General features: G+C 46.6%; 1 protein-coding gene across 15 annotated transcripts in view; it reads left to right on the top strand.

Annotated features, from left to right (window-relative positions):
- The first annotated feature begins 6,221 nt into the window (after positions 1-6,221).
- SH3GLB2 (SH3 domain containing GRB2 like, endophilin B2) overlaps positions 6,222-27,444 on the top strand; it is a 41,206-nt gene continuing 19,983 nt past the window's right edge. For 2 of the 15 annotated variants that reach the window (XM_083158734.1, XM_083158731.1), the window contains exons 1-6: positions 19,555-19,710; positions 21,651-21,792; positions 21,879-22,007; positions 25,172-25,305; positions 26,166-26,258; positions 26,651-26,662. In XM_083158734.1, coding sequence (XP_083014860.1) covers positions 19,615-19,710; positions 21,651-21,792; positions 21,879-22,007; positions 25,172-25,305; positions 26,166-26,258; positions 26,651-26,662 — 606 coding nt within the window. In that variant the 5' untranslated portion in view covers positions 19,555-19,614. Of the gene's footprint in view, positions 6,500-19,553; positions 19,711-21,650; positions 21,793-21,878; positions 22,008-25,171; positions 25,306-26,165; positions 26,259-26,650; positions 26,663-27,444 lie in introns of those variants that run through there. The other 13 variants (XM_083158743.1, XM_083158735.1, XM_083158737.1 and 10 more) reach the window with 10 other exon arrangements.

The raw sequence follows: 27,444 nt of genomic DNA, 5'->3' as shown, positions 1-27,444 counted from the left end.
GGGCCTTAAGGATGAGTGCCAATCTGATTGTTCATTAAATATATATATATATATATATATATATATATATATATATATTCACATATATATATATACAAAACATACAGTGCGCAACTGGTGAAAATAATTAATTAAAAATTGATTGGAACTACCGTTCCCACAGTCTTTTGGAAATGTCCGTAGCAACAGTATAGTCCTGTGCTCTCCCACACGCACTCAGATCTCCCTTTTGGATCCGGCAGCACTGTTCTCCTGTTTGTCAAAGCAGGTGGAGTAATCTAAAATTGTAACAAGAACAGGCGCTCCATAGTGCGGGTATCAGTTTGTAAAATAATTTATTGGATAAAAACAAACACACAGAAAGGGGATAGGATCACGTACCGAGACAAGCGGTATAGATTACCGCAGACAAAACAGCATGAATCGGTGTCCAGCACCTACAGTTTCCTTGGAGCCCGTTTCACCGTGGACTCCTTCGTTTCAGTGACGTCGCTAGGCCACGCCCCTACGCGTTTCGGCATAGACTTCGTCATAGACTTCGTCAATTTATTATATACAGTGGAATAAGAAACGTCACTCCAGGACTTGCAAAACAGTGAAAAGTGACAACCAGTAAAGTTTTCACTGTTTTGCAAGTCCTGGAGTGACGTTTCTTATTCCACTGTATGGGAAGTTCTCCCACGGAACTGGCAACCGGGCAGGCATCTGAACGCTGTCCTGGCAGCTGGGCAGTGACGGACTCCTTCTCCAGTATATATATATATATATATATATATATATATATATATATATATATATATATATAGTGATGATTTTTCAATCAAACTGCGGCACTCAGAGAGGACTTGCAAGTAGTTACAAATCTTTATTGCATTACAAGATGCAAAGTGATCCTAACGTTTCGGAGCAATCATGCTCCGTTTTCAAAGGTAAGGTGAAACCTTTGAAAACGGAGCATTCATCACCCTCTGAACATCCACATCTGAGGGCACGGGGCAAGTTGCACGAGTCAGGCCGCATTACATTGTATATATATATATAAAATATATAAAAGCACTTACCCCCCACGACCTGAGGAATGGAGCCGGCACACAGAGTTGAAGAATAGGTGATTTAATAAGTCAGCATCATGTAGACCAGTGGTTCCCAACCCTGGTCCTCAAGTACCCCCCAACAGTGCACATTTTCCAGGTCTCCACACAAAATCACAAGTGACATAATTAGCTCCACCTGTGGATCTTTTAAAATGTGTCTGAATAATGAGTGCACCTGCTGGGTTACCTGGAAAACGTGCACTGTTGGGGGTACTTGAGGACCAGGGTTGAGAACCACTGATGTAGACAGTAACAGCTGTATTACCCGACAGCTGTTTCAACTGTTCACAGGCAGTTTTCCTCAGGGGAGAGGCACAAGTGTGGGAGCCAGTTTATAAGCATGAAAATTGTGCCAAAAAACATGTAAATGAGACCCATGTGGTCTCTGCTGACTGGAGCATGACGTCAGCAAAAAGTGGGAATTCTTCATCAGGATGGTCTCAATGAGCAATAACCATACCTCCCAACGGTCCCGCTTATCGCGGGAATGTCCCGCGTCCCTCCCGCCGCCGGAAGTGTCCCACGGTGGGGGGGGGGGCAGGTATGAGTCCCCCCTGTCATCCGCGAATAGACGCTGTGCGCATGCGCACAGCGTCTGTTCTTGCAGGCAGAGGGGCTGGGGGCTGGCCAGCAGCTCATAGAGCTGATGGGCATGCCCCCACAGCGGCGTAAAACGGGCGTGGCCTCGCGGCAGCACCGCGACTATAGGCCACGCCCCCTTTCCGATAGTCCACACCCCCTAAAAATCCGCACTCCTCCGGCACGCACCCTGCCCCTCCCCGGCATCTGCAAAAGTTGGGAGGTATGCAATAACAGGTATTCAGCAGGTGGCCCATCGTATACAGTACTGTTCAAGATGACCTCCATGCAGGCTTGTAGGCCAACTGTGTGCGGAATATTCGTGTAGAGGCTTGTTACATCAAGTGTCACAAGCAAGCCCCAGGTGGAATGACTTTAATAGCATTGATTTTCCTCAAGAAGTCACTGGTATCCAAGATGAAACTTCTGACATTTGTAACCATGGGTTGCAAGTAGAAGTCAACTAGCTGTGAAAGCGGCTGACATAAAGAGCCTCTAGCTGAGATTATTGGAGTTGTGACATAGCTTCTGCGATGTAGTAGGCCCGGGTGAGCAACACAATGCCTCCCCCTTTATCTGCTGGCCTAATGACCAAATCGACATCATCTGTAAGGGTCTTTATTGCTTGCTTCTCTTCCTTGGTCATGTTGTGGAACAAGACTCAAGTTTCCCTTTTCAGCATTCCAGGGTCTTGTCCGGGTCTGGTTTTTACCTATACCCCTGACTTCTGGACATCTTCTCCCATACTCCCTGTATCTGGTTGAACGGAGCACACCAAATTGAGCTACTGTCTCTCCTGATTGCTATATAGAGATATAGCCCTAGTACAGCAAGAAACCAGTGGGGTGAGAACTAGTTCTTAGGACGCCAATTTTAAATATTTTAAATAATCGTTTGATGTTACCTCCTGAATATGCTTTGGGTGGCAGTGGATAGATTAATTAGTATTTATTTATGCTTGATTTTGTTGAATGTCTTTGTAACGGGGTTCAGATTAGGCTCATGGCTCAGATTAGGCTCGTGGACACTTAGACCACCAATCCCGACCCTGCCGGGGCCCAAAAAGGGATCTGCCCACTACACAAAGTGGGTCAGGGAAGCAACATATGACAAAGTTGGATACATAGAGGGGGTAGAGGACATTTATTGGGTCAAGTTTTGGTTCACAGCCACTAACACCAGCAATCCCTACACCGCCGGGGGCCCAAAAAGGGGTCAATATATGGCAGAGTTGCATAACATAGAGGGGGTAGAGGACATTGGGGTTTAAGAAAAGAAAAATCGTGCTCAGATCCGGGAGCCCATCACAGACAGGTGTATGCCGGTCACACCCAGGGCCGGCAACAGAAATCTTGGGGCACTGATACACTTTTATCTCTGGGGCCCCCACCCCATCAAACGCTATCAACCCCCTCCTATGCTAGAACATAAACTGGACGCACTCCTTTATTCCGCAGCCTGCACTCTATCACACTGACGCACTCCCTCACCCTGCAGCCTGTGCTCTATCACACTAATGCGCACCCTCATCCTGCAGCCTGTGTTCTATAACACTGATGTACTTCATCACCCTGTGGCCTGAATTCTATCACACTGACACGAACCCTCACCCCGTGGCTTGTTCTCTATCACTCTGACATGCACCCTCACCACGCAGCCTGTGCTCTATAATGCTGATGCGCTTCCTAACCCTCCGTCCTAACCCTTAGTTCTGACCCTCCCCGCTAGTGCTTAACCCTGGCACCCTGTAGCCTAACCCTTACCCCCATCAGCCTAACCACATATATACACACATACATCATCATCCAAACCTTTGAAACATCCGCAGAGTGCATGCTGGCTGGGCGGGCCTGGCTGGAACTGACTGCAGCAGCCTCTCTTCTGCCGTGCAGCAGGCCTGGCAGGAAGCCAGGCCTGCTGCACCCCGCCCCCCGATGGGGTCTCCTTTAGCTCCACCCACATCTAGGGATGGCCATCGATCATCGATGATTAGAAATCATCGATCGTTTATGGCCGATGTCGAATAGTTTTGCCATCGATGGGGGAGAACCAGATGGATTCCCACCATCGATGTAAAGCTTAAACGAATAGTTTAATTTTTTAGTTTTTCCCTAAAGTGCTGGGATACGGAGCATAGCTCCACCCCTGACACCCGCGGAGCCCCTCCCCCGCATTTTGATTGGCCCGCAGGCCACTCAATCACAGAAAATGGATGAATATCGATATACAAAAACATTGACGGTCATTCATTGAATAGATATACCCTATCGATGGCCAGTTGCACTTTTGCCATCGATGGCAAAGGCAACGATGGCCATCCCTACCCACATCGGGTCCTGTGTAGCCCGGCCCACCCACTGAGGGGGGGGGGGTGTCGGGTAGCCGAGGGCATGGTGAGCAGTTAAGCTTAAAACAAAAGAAGGATAAAGTTCGAATAATGCTAATCGCCCAATGAAAAATTGGGTAATAATGCACACTGCTCAAGTGCAGCAGCAAAAGCAAACCGGACACTGGCATGCATTAAAAGGGGAATGGATTCAGGGGATGCCAATGTGATTGTGCGTCTTTACAAGGCATTGGTGAGACCACACTTGGAATATTGTGTTCATTTCTGGGCACCTCACCTTAAAAAGGACATAAATGAATTGGAACAGGTGCAGAGAAGGGCGACTAAGCTAGGAAAAGGTCCCGAATCACTAGAATACAAAGATGGGTTAAACGAGGCTGAATATGTTTTCACTGGAGAAACGGAGGCTGAGAGGCGATATTGGGAGATGGGAGATGATTTGTTCACTAGCAGGCCTATACTTAGAACACGCGGGCATGTACTGAGGCTCGAGGAAAGGAAATTCCGTACTGAATTAAGAAGAGGATTCTTCACCATTAGAGCAGTAACAATCTGGAACTCATTGCCGACGGGGGTGGTTACAGCAACTACTAAATCAAAACTAGATACATTTTTGGCCACTAAGGGAATCCTATAGATATGACTTTCTCAAGTAAGTAGTTATAAGTCAAATCAGTTGAACTCGATGGACTAACGTCTTTTTTTCAACCTTAATTACTATGTACTATATACTATGTATGTCACCTGAGATTCGAGAGCGGGAGAGACCCCAAGATTTTAAAGCAGGAGAGCCACCTGAGATTTGAAAGCTACCGAGATATGAGAGGCATTCGAGATCCGAGAGAGGGAAAGTCACCCAAGATTTGAGAGCCTTTGGGACGTTCTATACATCTAGGCATGTATGCTGTATATGCATAATTGCATACCCTCCAACAGTACCGAATTTGCCGGCACAGTACCGTTTTTTAACGGTCTGTACCGGCAAATAAAGCATGTACCGAATGTACCGGTTTTTAAAGAAATGACAGCCGGGCGACTGTCTGTGCGCTGCCCGGCTGTATATATATCAAAGCAGCGGCAGCAGTCTGGTGACTGTCCGTCGCTATTATCAATTCTCACTCTGGACGGCCGCTCGCGGTCCGTCAGCCAATCAGGAGCGGCTGCCAGACCGCAAGCTCCAATTGGCTCGCTGCCTACGACCATGCCTTCCATGTGAACAAGTGCACTGACTGCACAGTGCACGCCAAAGAACAAGCTTATATTAGCGGAGCAGTGGCTTTGCCTGCGTTAACCCTTTACACGCACTTCTCACACAGCTCAAGAGCTTACATACACGCTGCCTGGAAGGATCCAGATTCAGTTCCGCCGGTGTTGTAAGAAGATTGTGCGGAGTAGGAGCAGGTCCCCAGACCTGCGAAGAGGTGAGATGGGGGACACCAGTGACCCGCAGGCATGGGATCGGTCAGATCCCTCTCTCCCATGGGCCTTCTGTTTGGCCCAGTACTTGCAATGTTCCTGTACTGTACGGCAGCGCTATGTTTGAGGCACCAGGCATGGTGGGCCTCCCCTCGCCCAGTCTATAGAAGGTTGCTGGACCCCGGGGAGGGTTATGGGCCAGTATTCCTATTCCTAAGCCCTAGGCTCTCTCTGCCCGGCACAAATTCTGAAAGGTGCCATGGCCACGCCCCATTTACCAGTGGCCACGCCCCTTTCTGGATTTGTACCGATTTCTGCCCTTGAAATGTTGGAGGGTACGTAATTGTTTTATTCATTAATTAGCTATATTGTAATGTTCTGCACTATAGTATCTATTATCGTAGTGCTTTGTGCTCTATTCTTTAAAAAAAATAAAAAGTTGGGTACTTATGTAATTTCTGGGCTCCCGGTTTTCTTATGAGACCGTGTCCCCTCGCCACACTATATAAAATCAACTCCATGCGTAGTTGGATAGTAGGGGTATGAAAAAATGGGGTGCATTTAACATGGGAGTCCAGATAATACATAAGTACCAAAAGTTGAATCTGTATCTTTACAATATAATAATATTATTTATGTGGTGTTAGTGAATTAGTACCGGGGGGTGGGGTGATAAGACTTCAGTGATAGCTGAAGGAGGAGGTTTTATTATGTAACATGCATGCTTATCATATCCCATAGTGCTTGCTGCTAAATGACAGTAATCTTTATCATAGAGAGACAGTGACACAGACGAGTGTGTGGCATTTTTCCTTTAATAGACAAGGCAGTCGATGTCAGATGTCATGGATGCAGGAGTAGGTTGGATCCTGTGCGCGGGTGATTGAGCTTCCCTGGCTAGCAGCAGTGGGTGGGAAGATCTGGGACTGGAAGCATCAGCAGCAGCTGATGCAGGCTGGCTCTGTGTGCAGGACACTTGCTGCAAGGAGCTGCTGACATCATGGATTTCAACGTGAAGAAGCTGGCCTCAGATGCAGGGGTGTTCTTCACCAGGGCTGTACAGGTGAGAGCCAGGAGGTGGGGGGCAGATGTGTGGGTGGAGGGGGATAACGGTGTCCCAGGGATCTGCCCCCACACCCCTCCCCTCTGCACCATTCTCTGATGCTCCTTATCCCTCCATCTTTGCTGCACTGTGTGCATCTCCTATTATACCAAGACCCACTTGCTGCTACTGCTGGGTGCTAGGCTGCCAGCTGCCTCTGACAGGCCTGGCACCTACTGCTAACATGGAGCTGTGGCAGCTGCTGCAGAACCTCCCTGCATCAGTGACCGTAAAGCTGGCTACACACGGGGTGATATTTATCGTTAACGATATAGAGTGCAAATCGCTCAGTGTGTACCCACTATATCGTTAACAATGCAGGCTCCCGATAATTGTTAACGATCCGCCCATTCGTCTGCACATGCAGCTCAATCTGACAACACCATCGGCGACTTCATGTACTGAGTGCGTTGGGTGGGTGATGTCATTGATCGAGATCATTAACGCTTGATAATACGCTTGATTGATGTCGAGATCATTAACGCTATCGGTCAGTGTGTATGCGCTATATATCACTCTCCTGCGGCACCGGCGATATAACTAATATCGGCGGTACCAGGGATCGCTAAGTGTGTACACGGCTTAACTGTTCGCAATGTGCTATATATACTGCACCGTAAACACTATGCGATACGCGTCACCGTCGATAGTGTTGATGATATTGGCTGTGCCGCGAAAATAAAAGTTCCACTGGTTAAACACTGTACGATATCATTCAGGGACATCACTGGGATGCCTGCCGATATTGTCATATTTTACCATGTTCAGACGATAATCGTGAATGATCTGCACAATAATACCGTTAACAATATAATTGTGGTGCATATTGTTAACGCATACTGTATAGCGCAGTCATGTCCAAACTATGACTCTCCAGCTGTTGTGAAACTACAAGTCCCATCATGCCCGGCCACAATTTTGCTATTAGGGAATGATAAAACTATGGCAAGGCATGCTGGGATGTGTAGTTTTACAACAGCTGGAGACATGCCTGGTATAGCGTTTACCCACTTTTTGAAGGAAATGACAGTCTATGGGCCAGATGTATCAAGCTTCAAAAAGTGATAAAGTGACGAGCAATAAACAACCAGTCAATCAGCTCCTAACTGCCATTGTAGAACACAGCCTGTAACATTGAAGTTATGAGCTGATTGGCTGGCTGTTTATAACTCGCCACTTTATCACTTATTTTTGAAGCTTGATACATCTGGCCCTATATAAGGTGCAGCCTTGCCCTAAAGCAATCCCCAACTCAGAGTTAGTAGGTCGTTATCTGTGAGGAGACCCTATACCCACCATATTCAAAATGAGTCCCCGCAGAAGTGCAGCCAGTAGTGTTTGCACCATCGTTGGCTTCCTGAATGATTAAACCTGTGTTTTATGCTGGTGATTGCAATTTTAATTTGCATGAATATTTTTGCTGATAAAGATGTAGCAGTAAAACTGGAGTTGCGTGGTCCTGGTTACTCCTATAGGCCGTGACCGCCTATATTTGTGCGCTGCTGGCATAGAATTGTATTGAACTATTTGATTATAGTAGATGTGGACCAGTCGGTATTTCCATTCATTGTTTGTGCATATTGGGGGTGATTCAATAACAATTGGATGGGGCTGAATTCGGCCCCGTTCCGATGGTGGTAGTCTGCGCATGCATGTATTTGCGCAGGTGCAGACCCGGGAGTGAACCGCTTCGGATAGTTTAACAGAGTTCCTCCAGGGGGGCGGACACCGGGCCGGGAAACTCCCAGCGTTTTATGGCCATCCCCGTGAAAACACAATGGCCGTTCCCCTTGGTACACAGGAAGGCCGATGCCTGCTGGGGGCGGACGGCTTCAGTCAAATAGCGTCAGCGCCCGCCCCTTCTTTAGTGGACCCATATGGAAATAAGTCAGTATAGACTGACTTTTATTTCCGAAGGGGGGAGAAATCATTGGATAGTCGGCGACCACCGAATGATTTCGCTCCCCTTTGGCCGCATGCGAGGGCATGTGGTTGTGTGCATCCCCTAGCATGTTACCAAGGGGAGTCGGCGATGGTGGGTTGGGCAGGTGGCGTTGGATACACACCAGAACGATGCGGGTCGTAAGACGATCGTACGACCCGCTCATGATCTGCATCCGAGCCGGATCGCGACCCGTACCCAGTTGAATGGTTGTTTTTTGAATGGACATCGGATCAGGATCGGATCATAAATTAGCTGAAATGACCCAAAACATGCACAAATACATACAGTCGGTCGAGATTGTATCTAATTTGGGTCATTTTGGGCCAAATCATTCTGGTGTGTACCCCACATTATTCATACTAGAGTGAATGTATAGAAAATATGACTACTTTGAAAATCTACCTCCTGTGCTATGTGGAGTAAGGCGCTATGCTATATGTTGGCGTTAAATAGTGTTCATTCTATCACCCGCTATCTTTGAAAACCCATGGAGTTCCTTTTCCCTGCCTGGGGTGTCGCTGTCTGCTGTAGTGCTTCTAGCACAGTGTGGTCTGTATATCAGCACTGATAGGCAAACCAGACCTGTGCTAGAAACACCACAGCAGACAGCGACACCCCAGGCAGGGAACAGAAACTGCATGGGTTTTCAAAGATAGCGGGTGCTAGAATGAACACTAGTTATACACAGGTTTCTATTAAGATGTCAGTTTTCCAGGATTAATATGCATTTCTATAGAAAAAGGCAACTTATGCGGTCCGACTCATGGCATATTACAAAGTGGTTACTTATTACATTATATAATGCAGAGTTTATTAAATCCATCTGTATATTCACCACTGCGATAAATAATGGTGGAACAATAGTATACCGCCTTTCCACCTAAAAGCCGTGTCCCGCCGGGATTTTGTACCAGCCTCCAACCCAGGATTGACACGGCTTGTGACCCCTTTTCCAATAGAGTCCCCGCCCGGCATAATGCCGGGCGCGGGTGACGTCACCGGAGGCAGGGGCTGAGCCGGCGCTGGGAGAAGACAGCATCTCCTAGCGCTGTCAATTGCATTGCATTGTAGTTAATGCGACCCAGGTCCCATCAACCCAGGTAACCCGTTAACAATGCTCAGCGAGCTGGGTTGATTCTGTGTTCAACCATGCTTGCTACCCGGGTTGAAATGCCAGGTCACATGACCCAGGTCATTTTAACTGGGAGCATTTTACACTGACTGCAATATTTAGGTTATACCCCTTTCACACCAGATATGCAGAGACCAACCTGGGAATTAAATATATGAGGGGACATTTCCGGGTTTGGACCCATTCGCACATGCTTTTGAAGCAGTGACAACCAGGGTCGGCACCTTTCATACTGAAACCGGGATGACACTGCATTTCTACGAGAATATCATTGAAAATGGCCTTTTTTAGGCTCACAATGATGAAGTAATTAGGGAGAGGAGTAAAGGGAGAGAGGGAGGGCGGGTCTTTGCAGACATTGCAGGCTTTCAGGGGTGAAATAGCACTGCTGGGGTCTGTGGTGCCACAGAGCTTGCACAGTGTCTTCCTGTATGCTGTGTGATTGCCAATGCAGACATTGCAGGCTTTCAGGGGGTTAAAACGCTCTTCTGGGGTCTGTGGTGCCACAGAACATGCACAGTGTCTCCCTGCACACTGTATGTTGCCTCTGGGCGTGTCTGTGAGTGTCCACCACAACAGGAAGTTGCCCTGCTAGCAAATCAGCATTAGCAGAGGCAACACGGGAAGGAGAGACATGTCCCTGCACCTTTCACACCAGCCAGTAACCCTGGAAGGACCCGGGAGCAACCCTGCTACCTAGCAGGGTTGAATTGCCGGCAATTTTACCCGGGAATTTGTCCCTGGAACCTTTCACACCAGCTCTAGTCCCGGGTTGTTCCTGGACCCAATCCGGGAATTTAGGCTGGTGTGAAAGGGGTATTAGAGGAAAAAGGGGTATGAGTTAATAGAATATAGACATTGATGAGCTAAGTACATTAAGGAAAAAACTATACAGGACTATAACCATAATTCATATGGTACTATATAGTGCACTTGGCAGTCAATAGGATACCCATTTGTGCAGTTGGGGATCCTGGTTTATGATTGATAGGCAGTAACCTTATCACGGGTATTTACAATGCAGGAGATCTGTGCTGCTTGACCTTGATAGACTTATGTGTTATTCTCAACCTTATCAACTATGTTACTATGTATTAGTTGAGAAAAATAATGTTCTATACACAATATATAATGGCAGTGAAAGGGTTGTCAGTGCCGGGTTGCAGCTACTGTACCATGTGACAGTCACGCTCCCCTGGTCCCCTGTGTAATAATAATACAGTAGTAATAACTGAGCGGTGAGCTGCAGCCACAGGTGAATTCTAGCCCTATGGCGCTCTGTTTACCATTGTTATAAGATTGGAATGTCTCAGAGGCCTCCGCATACGTTTGTAGGGAGAATTAGTCTTGTTTATGATTAGTATTAGGCCTATTATTATTGTCATTGTTTATTTATATGGTGCATTAAGGGTTCCTCAGCGCATAACAGACTATATAAATGAGCTTAAACAAGAAAACAACTACTTAAGTTTGGTACACATTGGGCGATATATTGTCATTGAGATATATGTCTGTCTGTCTGTCTGTCTGTCTGTCTATCTATATCTATCTATCTCATCCAGTGTGTGCAGGCAATAGCGTTAATGATGCGCACCATTGTGGGTCATTAACCACTTGAGTGGTATGCCCGGCAATTTTCCGGGCTCAGCTGCACCTCCGCAGCGGGCTGTCCCGGAAAATGTATGGGCATACCACTATGCAGTAGGTGCGTGCCAGTGGTTCCTCTAGCAGAGCACCACCTGGTGCACCACCTCTAGGGCGCCCCCCCCCTCAACTCCGCTCCAGCGATCGTACGCCACAGCTCCCCAGCCGCCATTCGCAATTTACAGCAGTGACGTAGGTGGCATGCTCGGGGATGTTCGGGGGGAATCGGGAGCGCTCAGGAGTTCAGGCGCCCGAGTTCTCCCTATGACTGGCGGCTGGGGCAGCGGAGGTGAGGAGGGTGCCCTTCCTACGTTCTGTGGTGGGTTTTGCTGGGGCAGGACAAACCTGCCCTGGTAGGTTTGTCCTGCCCCAGCAAAACGCACCACTCAAGGGGTTAATGACCCCCCTCCCCTGTCATCTGTACACGCAACTTAATCTGACAATATCATCAGCGACTGCATTTACAGAGCGGGTGATGTCACTGACCGATATTGTCAACAATATCGGCCAGTGTGTACGCTCAATATCATTCTCCTGCGGCACCACCGATTATAGTTATATTTATTGGCGGCCTTGGGCAGTAGTGTCTACCCAGCTTTACAGTACAAGGCAATTTAGGACACGTACATAAAGATTGTTGCATTAGAGGACAGAACACAGAGATAATTATCAGGGTGTCAGAGACCTAGGATTAGGTGCCATTTTTAAAGACGTATGGAGCAAAAAAGAGGAAAAAGCAATTGAGGGCAGAGGGCCCTGCTCGTGTTAGCTTACAAGGGGAGGGTCAGACAGGCAGGAGTGACACAGAAGGGGGAGAAGTGTTTAAGACTGGCATGTCCAAACTATGGCCCTCCGGCTGTTGTGGAACTACACCTCCCAGCATACCTTGCCATAGTTTTAGCATTCCCTAATAGCAAAACTGTGGCAAAGCATGATGGGATTTGTAGTTTCACAACAGCTGGAGGGCCATAGTTTGGACATGCCTGGTTTGAGACTTCTAGGAGAACATGTGCCTTGAACTGTTCTCCCTACTTTGTGGATTGACAGAGAATAAATACCTCACGCTTCTGGTGGGTTTTCCATCTTTCTTATGGTAAAAGTATGACCACTACTGTGAATCCATGCAGCTGGCAACCAGCTGTAGAGTTCCTGAATTGATCCAGTTGTCCTGAAGAAGGCAGAGGGGGATATTTAGCATCTGTGGGGTATTCAGTCATTGTAGTTCTGTTTTTTGGATAGCCAAATAAAAAAGAACTAATTTACAGCCTGACTTTGCTTTATTTTGCAAGCTGGAAAATGTAGCAGGCATATGTGCGTGTGTACTTCTGTACAAAAACAGTAAGGGGGTTATTTATCAAGCCTCGTTATGCAGTCAGGGCCTGATTCTGGTTCACCCACAAAACCAAATTCTCTCTCTCTCTAATGGACAAAACTATGCTGCACTGCAGGTGGGGCAGATGTAACAAGTGCAGAGAGAGTTAGATTTGGGTGGGTTATATTGTTTCTGTGCATAGTAAATATTGGCTGCTTTTTTTTTTTACATTACAACATAGATATCAATTTGATCACACCTCACCCAAACTCTCTCTGCACATGTTACATCAGCCTCACCTGCAGTGCACATGGTTTTGTCCATTAGAGAGAGAATTTTCTGGTACTTGTTTCCTAGCACGGCGCCCATCGCATAAGATTGTATGCCTTAATTAAGGCATACAATTGAAAAGATTTTTGATTGTTTGTACAATATCGCATCTTATGGATCCATAAGATGCATGAGATCCGTAAGATGCCATAAGATAAAAGATCCATAAGATGAAATAACATAAAAATTGTAATAAAACCCCCAATAACCATTGTTAACGCCACTGGCAATACCCGTCGGTGTGGAGTTGATTTTATATAGTGTGGCGAGCCACCGAGCCTGAATCGTGGCGAGCGCACGCGGACTACTTCACATGTATTCCGCTTCCCCTCGCCATGCTTCGTGCTCGCTGCGCTCACCATGCTATATAAAATCAACTCCACGCCGACGTGGATAGTGGGGGTATGAAAAGGTCGGAGGACGCGTACCGCCGCCCCTCGCGGGCTCGCTGCGCTCTCCACGCTTCGGGTTGGCGTCAATAGTGGGGTGGCGTTAACAATGGGGGGGGGGGGGGGGGCATTTCACCCATGAGGGGGGTTAGCAATTAAAATTGGGGTTTTGGGGGCTTTTTACATTGGAATCAATGTAAAATTGGGTCTCAGGGACCATTTCACATTGATTCCAATGTAAAAATTGCGTCGATTGCATCTTATGCCGCACAAACACATAAGATGCATGCGATGCTTGCGATATCGGCCCGACACATACAATCTAGATCGTGGGCGCCGTGCTAGGAAACAAGTACCAATTTTCTTTTGCGAGTGAACCAGAATCAGGCCCTATATCTGCCAATTTCATGGCGGATAAAGATTTTAGCAATGTATGAATGGTTGCCAGGTGTGGCTATCTCTGGCCGCAGCCATGTACATTGATAACTAGATATCACCATTTACCAAGGCATCTTCTGATCGCGATCAGGAAATGTTTATTATGGTACTTGTGTATTTTGGCGGCGCCCCCGATGTCCATCGTACGATGAATGCCATGTACCCGATGGCATGCGATGCAACGCAATTTTGACCCCCTATACGATAAAAAATCGTATAAGCACCCTAAAGGGTGCTTTTGAGCACCCTAATGGGTGCTTACAATGTTAAATGCACCCCCACTATAAACGTGAACCCGAAGTGTGGCGAGCGCAGCGGTACGCGTCCTACGACCTTTTCATACCCCCACTATCCACGTCGGCGTGGAGTATAGAATAGTGTGGCGAGCGCAGCGAGCCACCGAGCCCGAAGCGTGGTGAGGTCGTAGGACGCGTACCGCCGCCCCTCGCGGGCTCGCTGCGCACGCCACGCTTCGGGTTGGCGTCAATAGTGGGGTGGCGTTAACAATGGGGGGGGGGGGGGGGCATTTCACCCATGAGGGGGGTTAGCAATTAAAATTGGGGTTTTGGGGGCTTTTTACATTGGAATCAATGTAAAATTGGGTCTCAGGGACCATTTCACATTGATTCCAATGTAAAAATTGCGTCGATTGCATCTTATGCCGCACAAACACATAAGATGCATGCGATGCTTGCGATATCGGCCCGACACATACAATCTAGATCGTGGGCGCCGTGCTAGGAAGCATGGTGAGGTCGTAGGACGCGTACCGCCGCCCCTCGCGGGCTCGCTGCGCACGCCACGCTTCGGGTTCACGTTTATAGTGAGGGGGTGGCGTGGGGGTGCATTTAACATTGTAAGCACCCATTAGGGTGCTTAACATTGTATAAGCACCCAGTAGGGTGCTTATACAATGTTTAATCGCATTGCATCGCATCGTATGGCATTGTATGCCATGTACAATGGCATACAATTTGAAAATTGTATGCCATCGTGCACTATCGTACGATATCGTATGCGTTATGGTATGCGATGCGATGGGCGCCGCCAAAATACACAAGTACCTTTATTATTAACATCTATCTATCTATCTATCTATCTATCTATCTATCTATCTATCTATCTGTGGTCTTTTTTTTTTTTTTTTAAGCTGCCCCATGGAATCATTGGGATGGGAAGCAGAATCCCCCATAAGCAGTCCCAGGAGATCCGGTGTACAAATCAATTGGCTTTTCACTGCCGATTAGATATTGTGTTGAAAAATGACAGGAAATAATGCTGACGGCGCCGGGCAGGGGGAAAGCCGCTCAGTGTGTATGCACTGAGCAGCTTTCCCCGCAGCGATGATAGTGATCATCACTGTCCATACACACTGGGCAAAATCGCTAAGTGTGTATGGACCTTAACTCTCTTTCCACTTTATCTATGTCTAAATGTTTATACATCTCCCCCTATATCACCTGCAGATAATCAGCAGCTCCCCATCAAGTGCTTAAGGGCTTTTTTATTAGGTCAGAACACCTATGGTTTTACAATCCTGTGTAAACACTGCACACGTGCATGCTAGCAGGATATGACATCGGTAGGGGGCCGCCAACATGGACTAAATATTGATTTTGTGAGGCTCTTGTAAAAGTAATGTGGAAAGATTGTCATGTCAGATTCAGGTTTCTGGAAAATAAAGTTCATACTTTACATAGGGGGAAATTTACTAAGGTGAGAGTTGGATTTCACATGAGATGTTGCTGTGGGAAGGATATACAAACTGCACACAGTTAGGGACATGGTGTGAATCGAACCCATGACTTCAGTGCTTTGAGGCAGTATTGCTAACACACCTTGCTGTAGAATTAAATAAAGCCCATCGATGTGATAGAACGTCAATGATTTAGGCAGAGTAAGCCAAGAATGGGCTCGGGCGGCCATTTTTTTTTTTGCAGAGGTGCTAGCGCGAATAGTTTGCCGACACTCATCACTTTTACTTCCAGTCACTTTTGCTCTTCAATGCTGTGAAACGCTATGTTTGCATGTAATTAATGTGATGTGTATACAGCGTGGGATCATTTGGGGGGACTTTTAGTGAGTCAGGAATCATCTACTTCTTCATTTTAAGAAGCTTATACCATGGAAAATGTTAGCAGCATCATGCAGTGCTGGTATTTGTGTTATGGGTCACAGGCACGGTCATTCTGCAGTAAACATCCAACGTGGAGATTTGTGACATCGTCATAGGGGAAAGTTACAGCTTATATACACTCTGGCCGTAAAGCATAGAATAACGACATAAATCATAAATGGATATGGATTTTTAAATACCTTTTTTAGTCTGAAATCTAAAATCAAAGCATGCGTCCCGCCACCTAATTCGCATTGTCAGCTCTTGTACTTTTCTGGTCTTTTCCCACCAAAAACAAACTTTCTATAGCCTTTGCTTAAGTTACTGTTGGTGGCTAGTCGGGAAGACGCGGCGTTACACTAGTGGCGTGTGAGGATGAATGTTCAGTATTGACCTCCAATGCTTAACTGACTTGGGTCAACTTCACCGGACAGTAGCAGCAGTTTGTCTGGAATGGTCGCAAGTCCGGCTGCTTAACATTGCGCAGTAGGCAGCTGCTCTGTAGCAGCGGTCTCAGGGCCCAATTCAGACCCGCTCACTAGGCGGCATATATTTGGAGCCTATTGAGCAGGTTAACGCCGCCCCGACGAACGCACGCCCCCCACCTCTCGAATCCCCTCGTTGCGCTGCGAGCAGATGTGTGCCGTACAGAGGAAAAATCCTTAGATGGTTACTTACCATTGAATGACTTTTCTTCTGTTCATAGACAAAAAGTAGCCCAGGATTTAATTTTCGGTTGTACGAATTGGGGGATGGCCGCTGAAGTCATGTGACGACATCCTCCCGCCCCGAGCAGGCCGGGGAATGTTGGTGGGACCTGCCCAGTGCTTCTATGTCACCCTACTGGATACCATAGTTGCGATGGATGGATGGGACAGGTTCACGGCTGGGGACCGGTCCATTTTTTTTTTTTTTTTTTGGGACAGTCCCGTCCGGGGCTGGCAGTGTCCTGCAGTGGGGGTCACAGTGTCTATTCACTGCAGAGAGTAGATAGGTGCATGGCCAGCAGCTTTAACAGCGCTGTCCATATCCCTAAAAGCAGAAAAAAATGTGGGGAGCACCCCTGTCATAGGCCATGCCTCCTGAGTGGGAGGCCACGCCCAATAATTTCGGTAATAATCTCTTGTCCCTCTCCCACTGCCACCAATATTGGGAGGTATGCACCAGAGGTTCCCAAACGTGGCCCTCAAGGTACCTTACGGTCCAGTTTTTAAATAGATACCTTCTTTAGTTAACCACCCGTGCTGAGCCATGATTAGCTTTAAAACCAGACCTTTGGTGTAGTACGTAATGCAGTTTTAATAATTACTGACTTGTTTCACTGACGGGTTACTTAATTAGCAGTAACACCCTGTTCATCGCTGATCTGCTGGTGAAAGACTGCACAAAGGTACAGTAGATGAGCCACATCACCAAATTTTTCCCATAGCCTGCAAGTATTTATTGCCCCTTTCCTGATGTCACATCAATATAATACATAGCTCAGTTTCTTCCTAGGTCAACGTGCTATACCAGGGGTGGCCAAACCTGTCCTAAAGATCTACCAACGGTGCATGTTTTCCAGGCAACCTGTGGATCTATAGTAGGAATGAATGCAGCAGGTTTGAAAATGTGACAGTTAGTAATGACTACAGCTGTCCTGTGCACCAGCTAGGTAACCTGGAAAACGTGGGCCGTTGGTAGATCTCGAGGACCTGTTTGGCCACCCCTGGGCTATACAGTAGTGAAAACGCCATCTTAATTCATCCAGTAGTTCATGGCAGTATTTCATGCCCTACTATCCACTACGGCATGGTGGGAGAAAATAATAGTCTCCCGAAGCATGGCAAACGCAGCGGTAAACTCACGTCAACCTTGCCATTGTTGACCTAATGCCTGTGTTGACCTTCTAACCCTGTCGGCCTTCAGTGGTCGACTCAATGCATCTCGACCTAAATTGAGTCGACCCAATGACCCCTACCCAACAGTTCCTACAAGTATATTTCTGAAAAATAAACAAAAAAAAATGATCTGTACAAACACAACCCTTAAGCTGGGTACACATATATACAATCGTCGGGCCGTTCTTCCAATCTGGGGGCAAACAGCCGTTCGATTGTATAGGTGTGTACGCTGTCCCAATTGCTGCTGTGCGACCGATAAACGGCCAAAAACGCTCTTGGCCGTCCACGGTCGGTCGGTCGAAGGTTCTTTGCTGCTTAATATTTCATCCGACAGGACGGCTCCATATCGGAACAAAAGTGAAGTGTGTACGCACGTTCGATCGATATGCTTGACAGTTTGACAAAGCACGGTGGTATGCTGCATTATGAGAGACCCTGTAACCCTTTGCCTGCTGTTTTAACTAATGTGTGTTTAATGCCTCACTGCCCAACACTTTAGAGGCATCACTTTAAGACATTAATCAATGTTGAAGTTTTAATAGAGTGTGCTGGAAGCTCTTTGCAGAGCACCATAACACACTATTAAAACTTCAACATTGATTAATGTCTTAAAGTGATGCCTCTAAAGTGTTGGGCAGTGAGGCATTATACACACATTAGTTAAAACAGCAGGCAAAGGGTTACAGGGTCTCTCATATACTTCTTCTTGCGATTGTTTGGACGGGAGTACATCGGACGTCGCAAGTAAAATTGTACATATGTGTACGCTCAGAACGGTCGTATGTTTTGGACGGCCGAACGTGTATTCGGTCGATCGAACGGTCGCAAGAAAAAGGAAATTGTACATATGTGTACCCAGCTTTAGGCCCCCATACACTGGTCTCACTTGTCTCAGGCACAAGTCGGACCAGTTTTCCCTTGAATTCTATATATTATATGTAAAAGGACTCCCGGGAGCTGCCTGGGTAATTTGTGGGAAGTCAGATGCGATACATCGCTGATCCTTAAAAGGAACCTCGATGTCCCTCTGCACGTACGATTTATCTTCGGTGCAGCCTGCCGACCTCTGACCTGATGTGCACGGGACCTCGTTGAGTCGGAGCGGGTGTCAAACACCTTTGATTTTGCCCGATTTCACCCGATCTGTCACAATCGGGGTGAAAACATGCCAATTCGCACTAGTGTATGGGGTCCTTTATTTATATATTCATTAACAGTGTCTTATATAGCGCACACATATGCCGCAGCACTTTACAGAGTATAGTTGAACATTCACATCAGTCCCTGCCCCAGTGGAGCTTACAATCTATATTCCCTACCACATGTACATGCACACAGACATTCTAGGGTTAATTTTTGTTGGAAGCCAATTAACCTACCAGTATATTTTTGGATTGTGGGAGGAAACCGGAGTACCCAGAGGAAACCCACGCAAGTACGGGGAGAATATACAAACTCTGCACAGTTAGGGCCATGGTGGGAATCGAACCCATGACCTCAGCGCTGTGAGGCAGTAATGCTAACCATTGCACCGTCCGTGATGCCCTTAGTGTTATTATATGTATAGATGATGATAATAAATAAATACTAATAGTGTTTGTTGTAGAACTTTATCAAAAGCCTCTTTACTAGATTTAACCCCCAACCAGAATTCACAGTGCACCGGGGGAATTACAGCGGCTCCCTCTATGAAGTGACCACTGGAAACCTTAGCTCCTATGAATAATAGATGTGGGCCCTTCTGGAAGCCTGGACGCATGAGATGCCAGTGTGCTCCTGAGACGGAGCTGCATTATTCATCTCTACGGCAGCAGGGAAGCCGGATAAAATCCGGCCACATGAAGAGACAAATGATAATTCTGTGTGTGTGGGCGGCTGGCACATCTCATGGAGGGATCAGTACCAGCTAGTGTGATGCAGTATGTCTCTGATAGGCTGGTAAAGGGGCTGCTGAGTCTATCTGGTATTGGTGACAGGAGCCGGGTAAGCTTGTAAACATCTAGTACAGTAATGCTCCATATGTCTTCTTTCTGCATTACATAAATAATACAATCGTATGTCCATTTACAATGCTTCTATCCTCCCTCTAGCAGGACGGCTTATAGCACGGCCTGGATCTATAAATCTGCTTGTTATTATCACTCCTGCCCTTTATTGATTGTACTGTTAAACTTGCATTAACTACTTGTTGTGTTGCTTGTCTAATGGTCCCTTATGTGAAGCCGTATAATGCAAAGGGTAGGGGTCATTGAGTCGACCAATGTTAGGTTGACATGCATTGAGTCGACCACTGAATGTCGACATGCGTTTTTCATATTTTTTTTTTTTGTCCCTAATGTCGACATGGACACACCATTCTTTTCTCCCTCTATACCTTAGTGGATGGTAGGGCATGAAATGCCCACGTCGACCCATGTCGACTTAATGCTTGTGTTGACCTTCCATCCATGTCAAGCTTAGCCACCTTCAGTGGTCGACACAATGCATGTCGACCTTATATGTGTCGACCTAACCACTGTATACCAATGCAAAAAGGACAGGATGTTTCTTAAAAAAATTATTTTTAAGGTGCAGGTTAAAAAAATTATTTCTATTTTGTTAAATCCATCAAGCCCCCCCCCCCCCAACCCATCTCTTCCAAAACCTGTGCAGTTGCTCTTCCGTACCTTGGGTGTCGCTTTCTGTTGTGGTTCTTCTAGCACAGTGTGGTCTGTATTTCAGCATATGTAGGTGTGCTTCGATGAATGCGCTGAAGTGCAGAAATCAATGAATACTGAGCGGGGATCTCTATATACCCCCCATAGTGCATAAACATTAGACCAGGGGTAGCCAACTCCAGTCCCCGAGAGCTACCAACAGTTACCCCTGTATTAGAAGCAGCAAAACCCCAGGCAGGACAGAGAAACTGCACAGGTTTTGAAGGGTGCAGAGTTCTAGAATGCACACTAAGCATGCCGTCCTCTAGAATAGATTTTACATAACTCACCATAAGGGGAGCTTGGTCCAAACTCATTGGCTGCTTCAGTCATGTACTGGCCCAGTAACTCGCCATTAGTGACTCGAGACGGAATCTTCCGGTCTAACTTCTCATATAAAAACTCTTCTACACGAGCACCAACAGTTAATGTTTTCCAGATCTCCTCACAAAATCACAAGGGAAGTAATTAGCTCCACCTGTGGGTCTTTTAAAATGTGTCAGCGAGTAATGAGTGCACCTGTACAGCAGCTGGAGTGTCTGGAAAATGTGAACTGTTGGTAGCTCTCGAGGACTGGAGTTGGCTACCCCTGCATTAGACGATATGCAGGAATATATCGATTGAACAATATCGCTATTGTGCGTATTGGTTAAAAATCTTGTCTAGTGTGTACCCATCTTATGAGGACCCTGCTCACAACTTCAAGGAAATTCGTAGTTTGTTACCTGAAGTTTCCAAAATAGGTGTGCGCACCCCAATAGGTCATATTTTCTGGATTTCTTTAAACGTGCACAGGTGACTTGGCTCAGTCAGTAGTAATAATTGCTTCCAGAGACCTTAAATCCTGAAAACATGAGCTGTTAGTGTAGCATACTGACCGTATTGGCCTATACCACGCATGTCCAAACTGTGACCATCTAGCTGTTGTTAAACTACACATCCCAGCATGCCTTGCCATAGTTTTAGCTTTCCCTAATAGCAAAACTGTGCCAAGGCATGATGGGACTTGTAGTTTTACAATGGCTGAAGGGCCATAGTTTGGACATGCCTGGGCTATATGGTCCTTCCACACATCAGTAGTGGTTTAGTCAAGGGATAAATATCATTATCTGTTTTTTTTATGTACTATTGCCTCATTAACCCAGCTCCAAGAATGCACCTATTCATTGTAAAATGTATTACAAAGCCAGGATGATCCGTATAGACAACGCCCATCTCCATTTTCAGTTTACAGAGGAGAAATTCGGCCAAGCGGAGAAGACAGAGTTGGATGCTCACTTTGAGAACCTTTTGGCCAGAGCTGACGGTACAAAGAATTGGACAGAGAAAATTCTGCGCCAGACTGAGGTCCTCTTGCAGCCCAATCCCAGTGAGTAAATGAGCAGGACGCAGGGTTATGTCCACAGTGGAGAATGATAAATAACGTTTTTTCTGGTGACGTTCTCTCTTCTGCAGGTGCTCGTGTAGAAGAGTTTTTATATGAGAAGTTAGACCGGAAGATTCCGTCTCGAGTCACTAATGGCGAGTTACTGGGCCAGTACATGACTGAAGCAGCCAATGAGTTTGGACCAAGCTCCCCTTATGGTGAGTTATGTAAAATCTCCTCTAGAGGACGGCATGCTTAGTGTGCATTCTAGAACTCTGCACCCTTCAAAACCTGTGCAGTTTCTCTGTCCTGCCTGGGGTGTTGCTGTCTGTTTTGCTGCTTCTAATACAGTCTGGTATTGAGATACAAGCCACAATTTGACACCACAGCAGACCATACTTGCCTACCTGACCCTCTCTATGCGGGAGAAAATGCTCTGTTCCTGGACTTCCCTGGTAATGTATGATTGCCAGCACCTGTGGGGAGCTAGGTAAAGGTGTTTCACCACAGGTGCTGGCAATCATACATTACCTGGGAAGTCCAGGAACAAAGCATTTTCTCCCACATGGAGAGGGTCAGGTAGGCAAGTATGCAGCAGACAGTGACACCCTTGCAGGAAAAAGGAACTGCAAGGGTTTTGATAGGTGCAGGGTGCTAGAATGAACACTAATGCTCTAGGTCTGGGGTAGCCAACCCTAGTCCTCGAGAGCTACCAACAGTGCATGTTTTGCAGGTCTCCTCACAGAATCGCAAGTGAGCTAATTAGCTCCATCTGTGTATCTTTTAAAATGTGGCAGTGATTAATGAGTGCAGCTGTGCAGCAGCTAGGTTGTCTGGAAAATGTGCACTGTTGGTAGCTCTCGAGGGCTAGGGTTGGCTACCACTGCTCTAGGTGTTTGTGAGAGTGTAATGAAATAGAATAAAGCCCCATACACACGGGGTGACTTCTGTCTCTGTGCTGAGTGACAGGTTCAAGCACTATCGCTCAGCACATCTCATGATACACCTGTGTGCTGAGCGGGGTTTTGCCGATTGTTTAAAGGCAAAACTCTGCAATCTAGCAGGAAAGTCAGGTCAAGCACGATCTGTCCCTCCAGACAATAGCGGCACATGTGACCGCACATCGCCATCGCCGCATGGCGCACACACGGAGCGAGCAGTGCTCCATTTTTTAGCAATCTAATCGGTTAAAAAACTAATTCAGTTGTGCCCAAAATTTAGTATGCTTGTGGACAGTTTCTGGTTATCATTATACACAGTAATGCAGCGGTATTGAAACATTAAAGCAGCTACGGCTACATTAATATTTCCCAAGGGCTGTATAATATTGACCATAACAAACCTGATAATGAAACATGATTGTTTTTAATTAAAATGCCCATCACACAGTGGGGCAGATGTATTAAGCTTGATAAAGTGGAAGGTGATAACACACCAGCCAATCAACTACTACTGGGCTTAATACTGTCCATCTGCCCCTCTGTAACCAATTCCCAGGATGGGAGGTGCTTCTCTGCCTGAGCCAGCAGGGTGTGACTTATGCAGCCCACACACGCGCCGATGCCGGCGGTGCGATGCTGTACGATGGGGTGCGCGCTCCCGCGGCACCTCATCGTACAGTACAAAAAGTATGTGCTGCACATACTTTTTGTACTAGCTTTTTCAAGCACAGCATCGCATCGCATGCACATCGTATGCACAAGGCATACGATGCGATGCTGTGTGTGCTAGTTAAGCCCACAACGCACGCTGGAATCGGTGCGTGTGTGGGCTGCATTACAGATTTGCTCACTTGCTTTGCAGGAATGCAGTGTGTTGAATACTGGTTTCATATCTATGGTAACACACTATTGTTAACAATATCGGCAGTGCCGCGAAAACATGCAGACCGCGGGTAAACAATGAACGCTATCTTTAAAGATATCGTCAGATTGGACTGCTTGTCCAGATGATCGGGGTTATTGTTAACAATATAGTGGGTACATTCTAAATGTTATGAACTATGATATTGTAAGTTAAAATCGGATGTCTCTGTAGCTTAAAGCCCCCATACACACTAGGCGATTAGCGTCACCACTAATGTCATTAACTATATTGGTGGTTTCCTGGGCTAGCGATATAGCGCATACATACTGTTATCGGTCAGTGGCGTCACCGGGACCCCCGCTCCATACATGCGTTGTTGACTCTATAGTCAACATTGAGCTGCATGTAAATTGCGGCGGCTGCCTATTCGATGCTGCTGTTTCCGACAGCATTGAAGGTAGATTCCGAAAAAACAGATCGGACTTTAAAACAAGTCGAATTCTGTTTTGACGGAAACAGCTGCGGATTGTCATTTTTTTGACAATCCGCTGCCGTGTTTGCCGACATGCCCACTTTCCGACATTCCACAGCCGGAACATTGAATTCCGGCTGTCGCGTTTCAGTCGAGCTGGGCGAAAAATGGGCAGAGATTCCGACTGTGGGGACGTTCCGACAGTCGGAACCCGGGATTGAATACCGCCCTAAATGTCTTCTTTGCGATATCTTTTAAAAACTTGTCTAGTGTCTTTTGGGGTTAACTGACGCTGCCCAACCGATGTGACGGTTTGGATTTGGAAGGAAATGGTTGATTTTTTTTGTATCTTTAATTTTTTTTTAACAAAGCGGCACTGGAACATCAGATTAACAATGGAAAAGGACTTTACAATCCATGTTTTGATTTTTAAAATGGAAATTCTATTGGTATTGTGGTCCCCTATAAAACTACTTATAACTGGTGAGCCCTTACTTTCAGCACCACGGAACTGTCCACTGGAACAAGTTCTCTGTTTCACTCCTACATCCCCTATGTTGGTCTTGTATAACTTGCTACTCGGCTCCTGCATTGTTCAGGAGACCTTTAACCAACACAGATAGAAAATAAATTCATCTTGTACTTTCCCCATCATATATACACCAGGCACGTTTCCCAGATGTCCTCTTCTGCTCGTACATACTACTTGTTGCCAATTCAGTTTCTGGCATAGGGCCAGATTTACTAAGCTTGAAAAGTGATAAAATTGAGAGTGATAAATCCCCAGCCAATCAGCTCGAAACTGTCATGTCACAGGCAGTGTTTGAAAAATGAAAAGTAGGAGCTGATTGGTTGGTGGTTTATCACTCTTCATGTTATCACTTTTCAAGGCTTAGTACATCTGGCCCTTTGAGTGTTTGGCTGATATGAATGATGATGCTGTAATTGCAGCCTGTGGGCAGGCTGTGTCCTTCCCTTTAATTGTGTTCTGCTCTTTCTACGTGCGCTCGGCTGGCTTTGTAATCACATTCTGCATACAGCAAAGCCGTTATGTCTCCCCTGTCCGACCTATTTAATTCTCTGTCGCTCTCTCTTCACTCCCAGGGCAAACTCTCATCAAGGTTGGAGAAACTCAGAAGCGTTTAGGGGTTGCGGAACGAGACTTCATACACTCTTCATCCATCAACTTCCTCACCCCTCTGCGCAATTTTCTGGAAGGCGATTGGAGAACCATTTCTGTAAGTGTATCAGTCATTCGAGCAGGGAATAGACAACCTTTTGTAATGCAGGTCTCCCTATGCCCTGGCAACAAATTAGATTTCTGTCCATTAGTTCTATAGTATTTGCGGACTTTACCTATGGGCTCCAGGGATGCAGCTCCACCAGTGAAAATGCACTGGCTACACTGTGACCGGCAGTGACTTTACATTGGAAGTGCTACCTGCCAGGCACCTGCGGGACAGAGAGTCCCATTGGCAGGTGTTTTCTCCCTCTGAGACTGTCAGTCCGGGCTGCGATGAGCAGAGAGCATGCTTCCTGTAGGAACCTGCCCCCTTGACTTTCAGGTAACCCTAGGCAGCTAGTATAGGCTGTTTCTGATGCAGTCCACAGAAGCCGGGGCTTTGCACATGTGACACAGTGGGATCCCAATGACTAGAATACCATCAGTTGGTACCTTGACCCACCACTCCCTAGCTATACATATATCCTGCAGCCTAACCCCAACCACAGTACAGTACTCCCCACCGTGATGTTTTGAGATTCGGGATTACCCCCAATAGACCTAAAAACTGGGGCTTTCCATTGCCATGAAAAAAAATTCCCATGCTTTAGGAATTGTGAACAAATAATCCCTGTTAGAAATTGTTAACCCCTACATCTGCTGTCCCTGTATCCATTACTCACTGCTTCATTACATAGAAAAAGAATAATAATAAACTAATGGCAAAGAAAGTATCCTAAAACTGTTCCAGAATCCTGCGTTAAAAGAATCCTTTGTTGAACGTTAAAACATTGCATATACCTGCATAGTACATAACTGCATCACTATGAAATAAAGGGAACACATGGTAAGATTTCAGGATGTTCTGTGTTGCAGAAGGAGAGGAGGATCCTGCAGAACCGCCGCTTAGATCTTGACGCCTGCAAGGCGCGACTGAAGAAGGCTAAAGCAGCAGAGGCCAAAGCCGCGGTAATGTCCCAGCCCATACTGCGCTCTCTAACTCTCCCTGTGGATGTGCATTGCATGGGTGTCTAGAGCTTGCCGTGGGGCACATCTCCCTATCCACTTATCTCCCCCTGTTAACTTGTTTCCACATAACTCACCTCACTCACATCACTGGGATCATTGTTCCATCTTCAACCACACCGAGCCACCTGTGTAATTCCCAGCAGCCAGTTAGTTCTGGATAGCCCGGGAGTCCATGTATCGGGGGAGGGTACCTACATTCTCATTTCCATCCTAAAATGAGGATTGGGGTGTCTGTGTTTTGGCTACAATTTACCTCTTCCCTGTGTTTTTAGTTGTTCGACGCTCACTAACCTTGTGGTTGTTTTTTTGTTTGTTTTTTGTAATTTGCTCAGCTCGAGGGTGATGTGAGTATTGTTGCTGAGGTCATTGCTGTGACAGTTTTTCTTTTTTTTGCATATTTATGTTCATCTGAACACTTTATTTTCTACTGCTCGTGTCACCTCCATTGTTGGAGTGTCTGTAAGACCTCCGCGTCAGGATACGTAGGAATGGGGATTCTTCACTCATGATCCGTAGAGATAGAACTGCCCGTTCTGTTGGCTAGTAATTCTGGTCTTATTTCAGTATAGGCCTCTTATGACCTGTGATGAGTTAGACAGACAACCATTCTAGTACTCTACATTGCATTGTTCATGCATACGTCATCTCTGTCATCGGAGACCTTATAATCTTTGGAACAGAAATTCAGGGCAAAATAGACGTATTCAGACACTGGAGTAACTGTGCTGAGGTCGACAATACCATGGTTGACCACTAGAGGTCGATGGCGTCTAGTTAGATGTCTATACGTGGTCGACCTGGTTTTATATCGACAGTGACACTGGATCGACAGGGGCAAGCACCGACGGGAACCTCGTCAACAGTAGCAAGGTCAACACGGGTTTCGGCTTTTTTTTTGTGCCGGACCACTTGGTTCCTACTCTACTATCGGCGTGGACAAATAGTGGGAATGTAATAGTGTGCCGACCATAGTGAGGCACCGCGCCTGAAACATGGCGACCGCACACTGTACATTCACAGTGTCCATGGGCACCCCTCTGACATTCAGCACCAAAAAAAAGACGAAAAACCTGTCAACAATGCTACAATCGACCAGGTTCACGTAGATGCATGCCTCCCATCACGG

This window comes from Crinia signifera, chromosome 9 (genome assembly GCF_055691185.1).
Source record: "Crinia signifera chromosome 9, ASM5569118v1, whole genome shotgun sequence".
Taxonomy (NCBI): Eukaryota; Metazoa; Chordata; class Amphibia; order Anura; family Myobatrachidae; genus Crinia; species Crinia signifera.
This window is presented reverse-complemented; position numbering and strand designations above follow the sequence as displayed.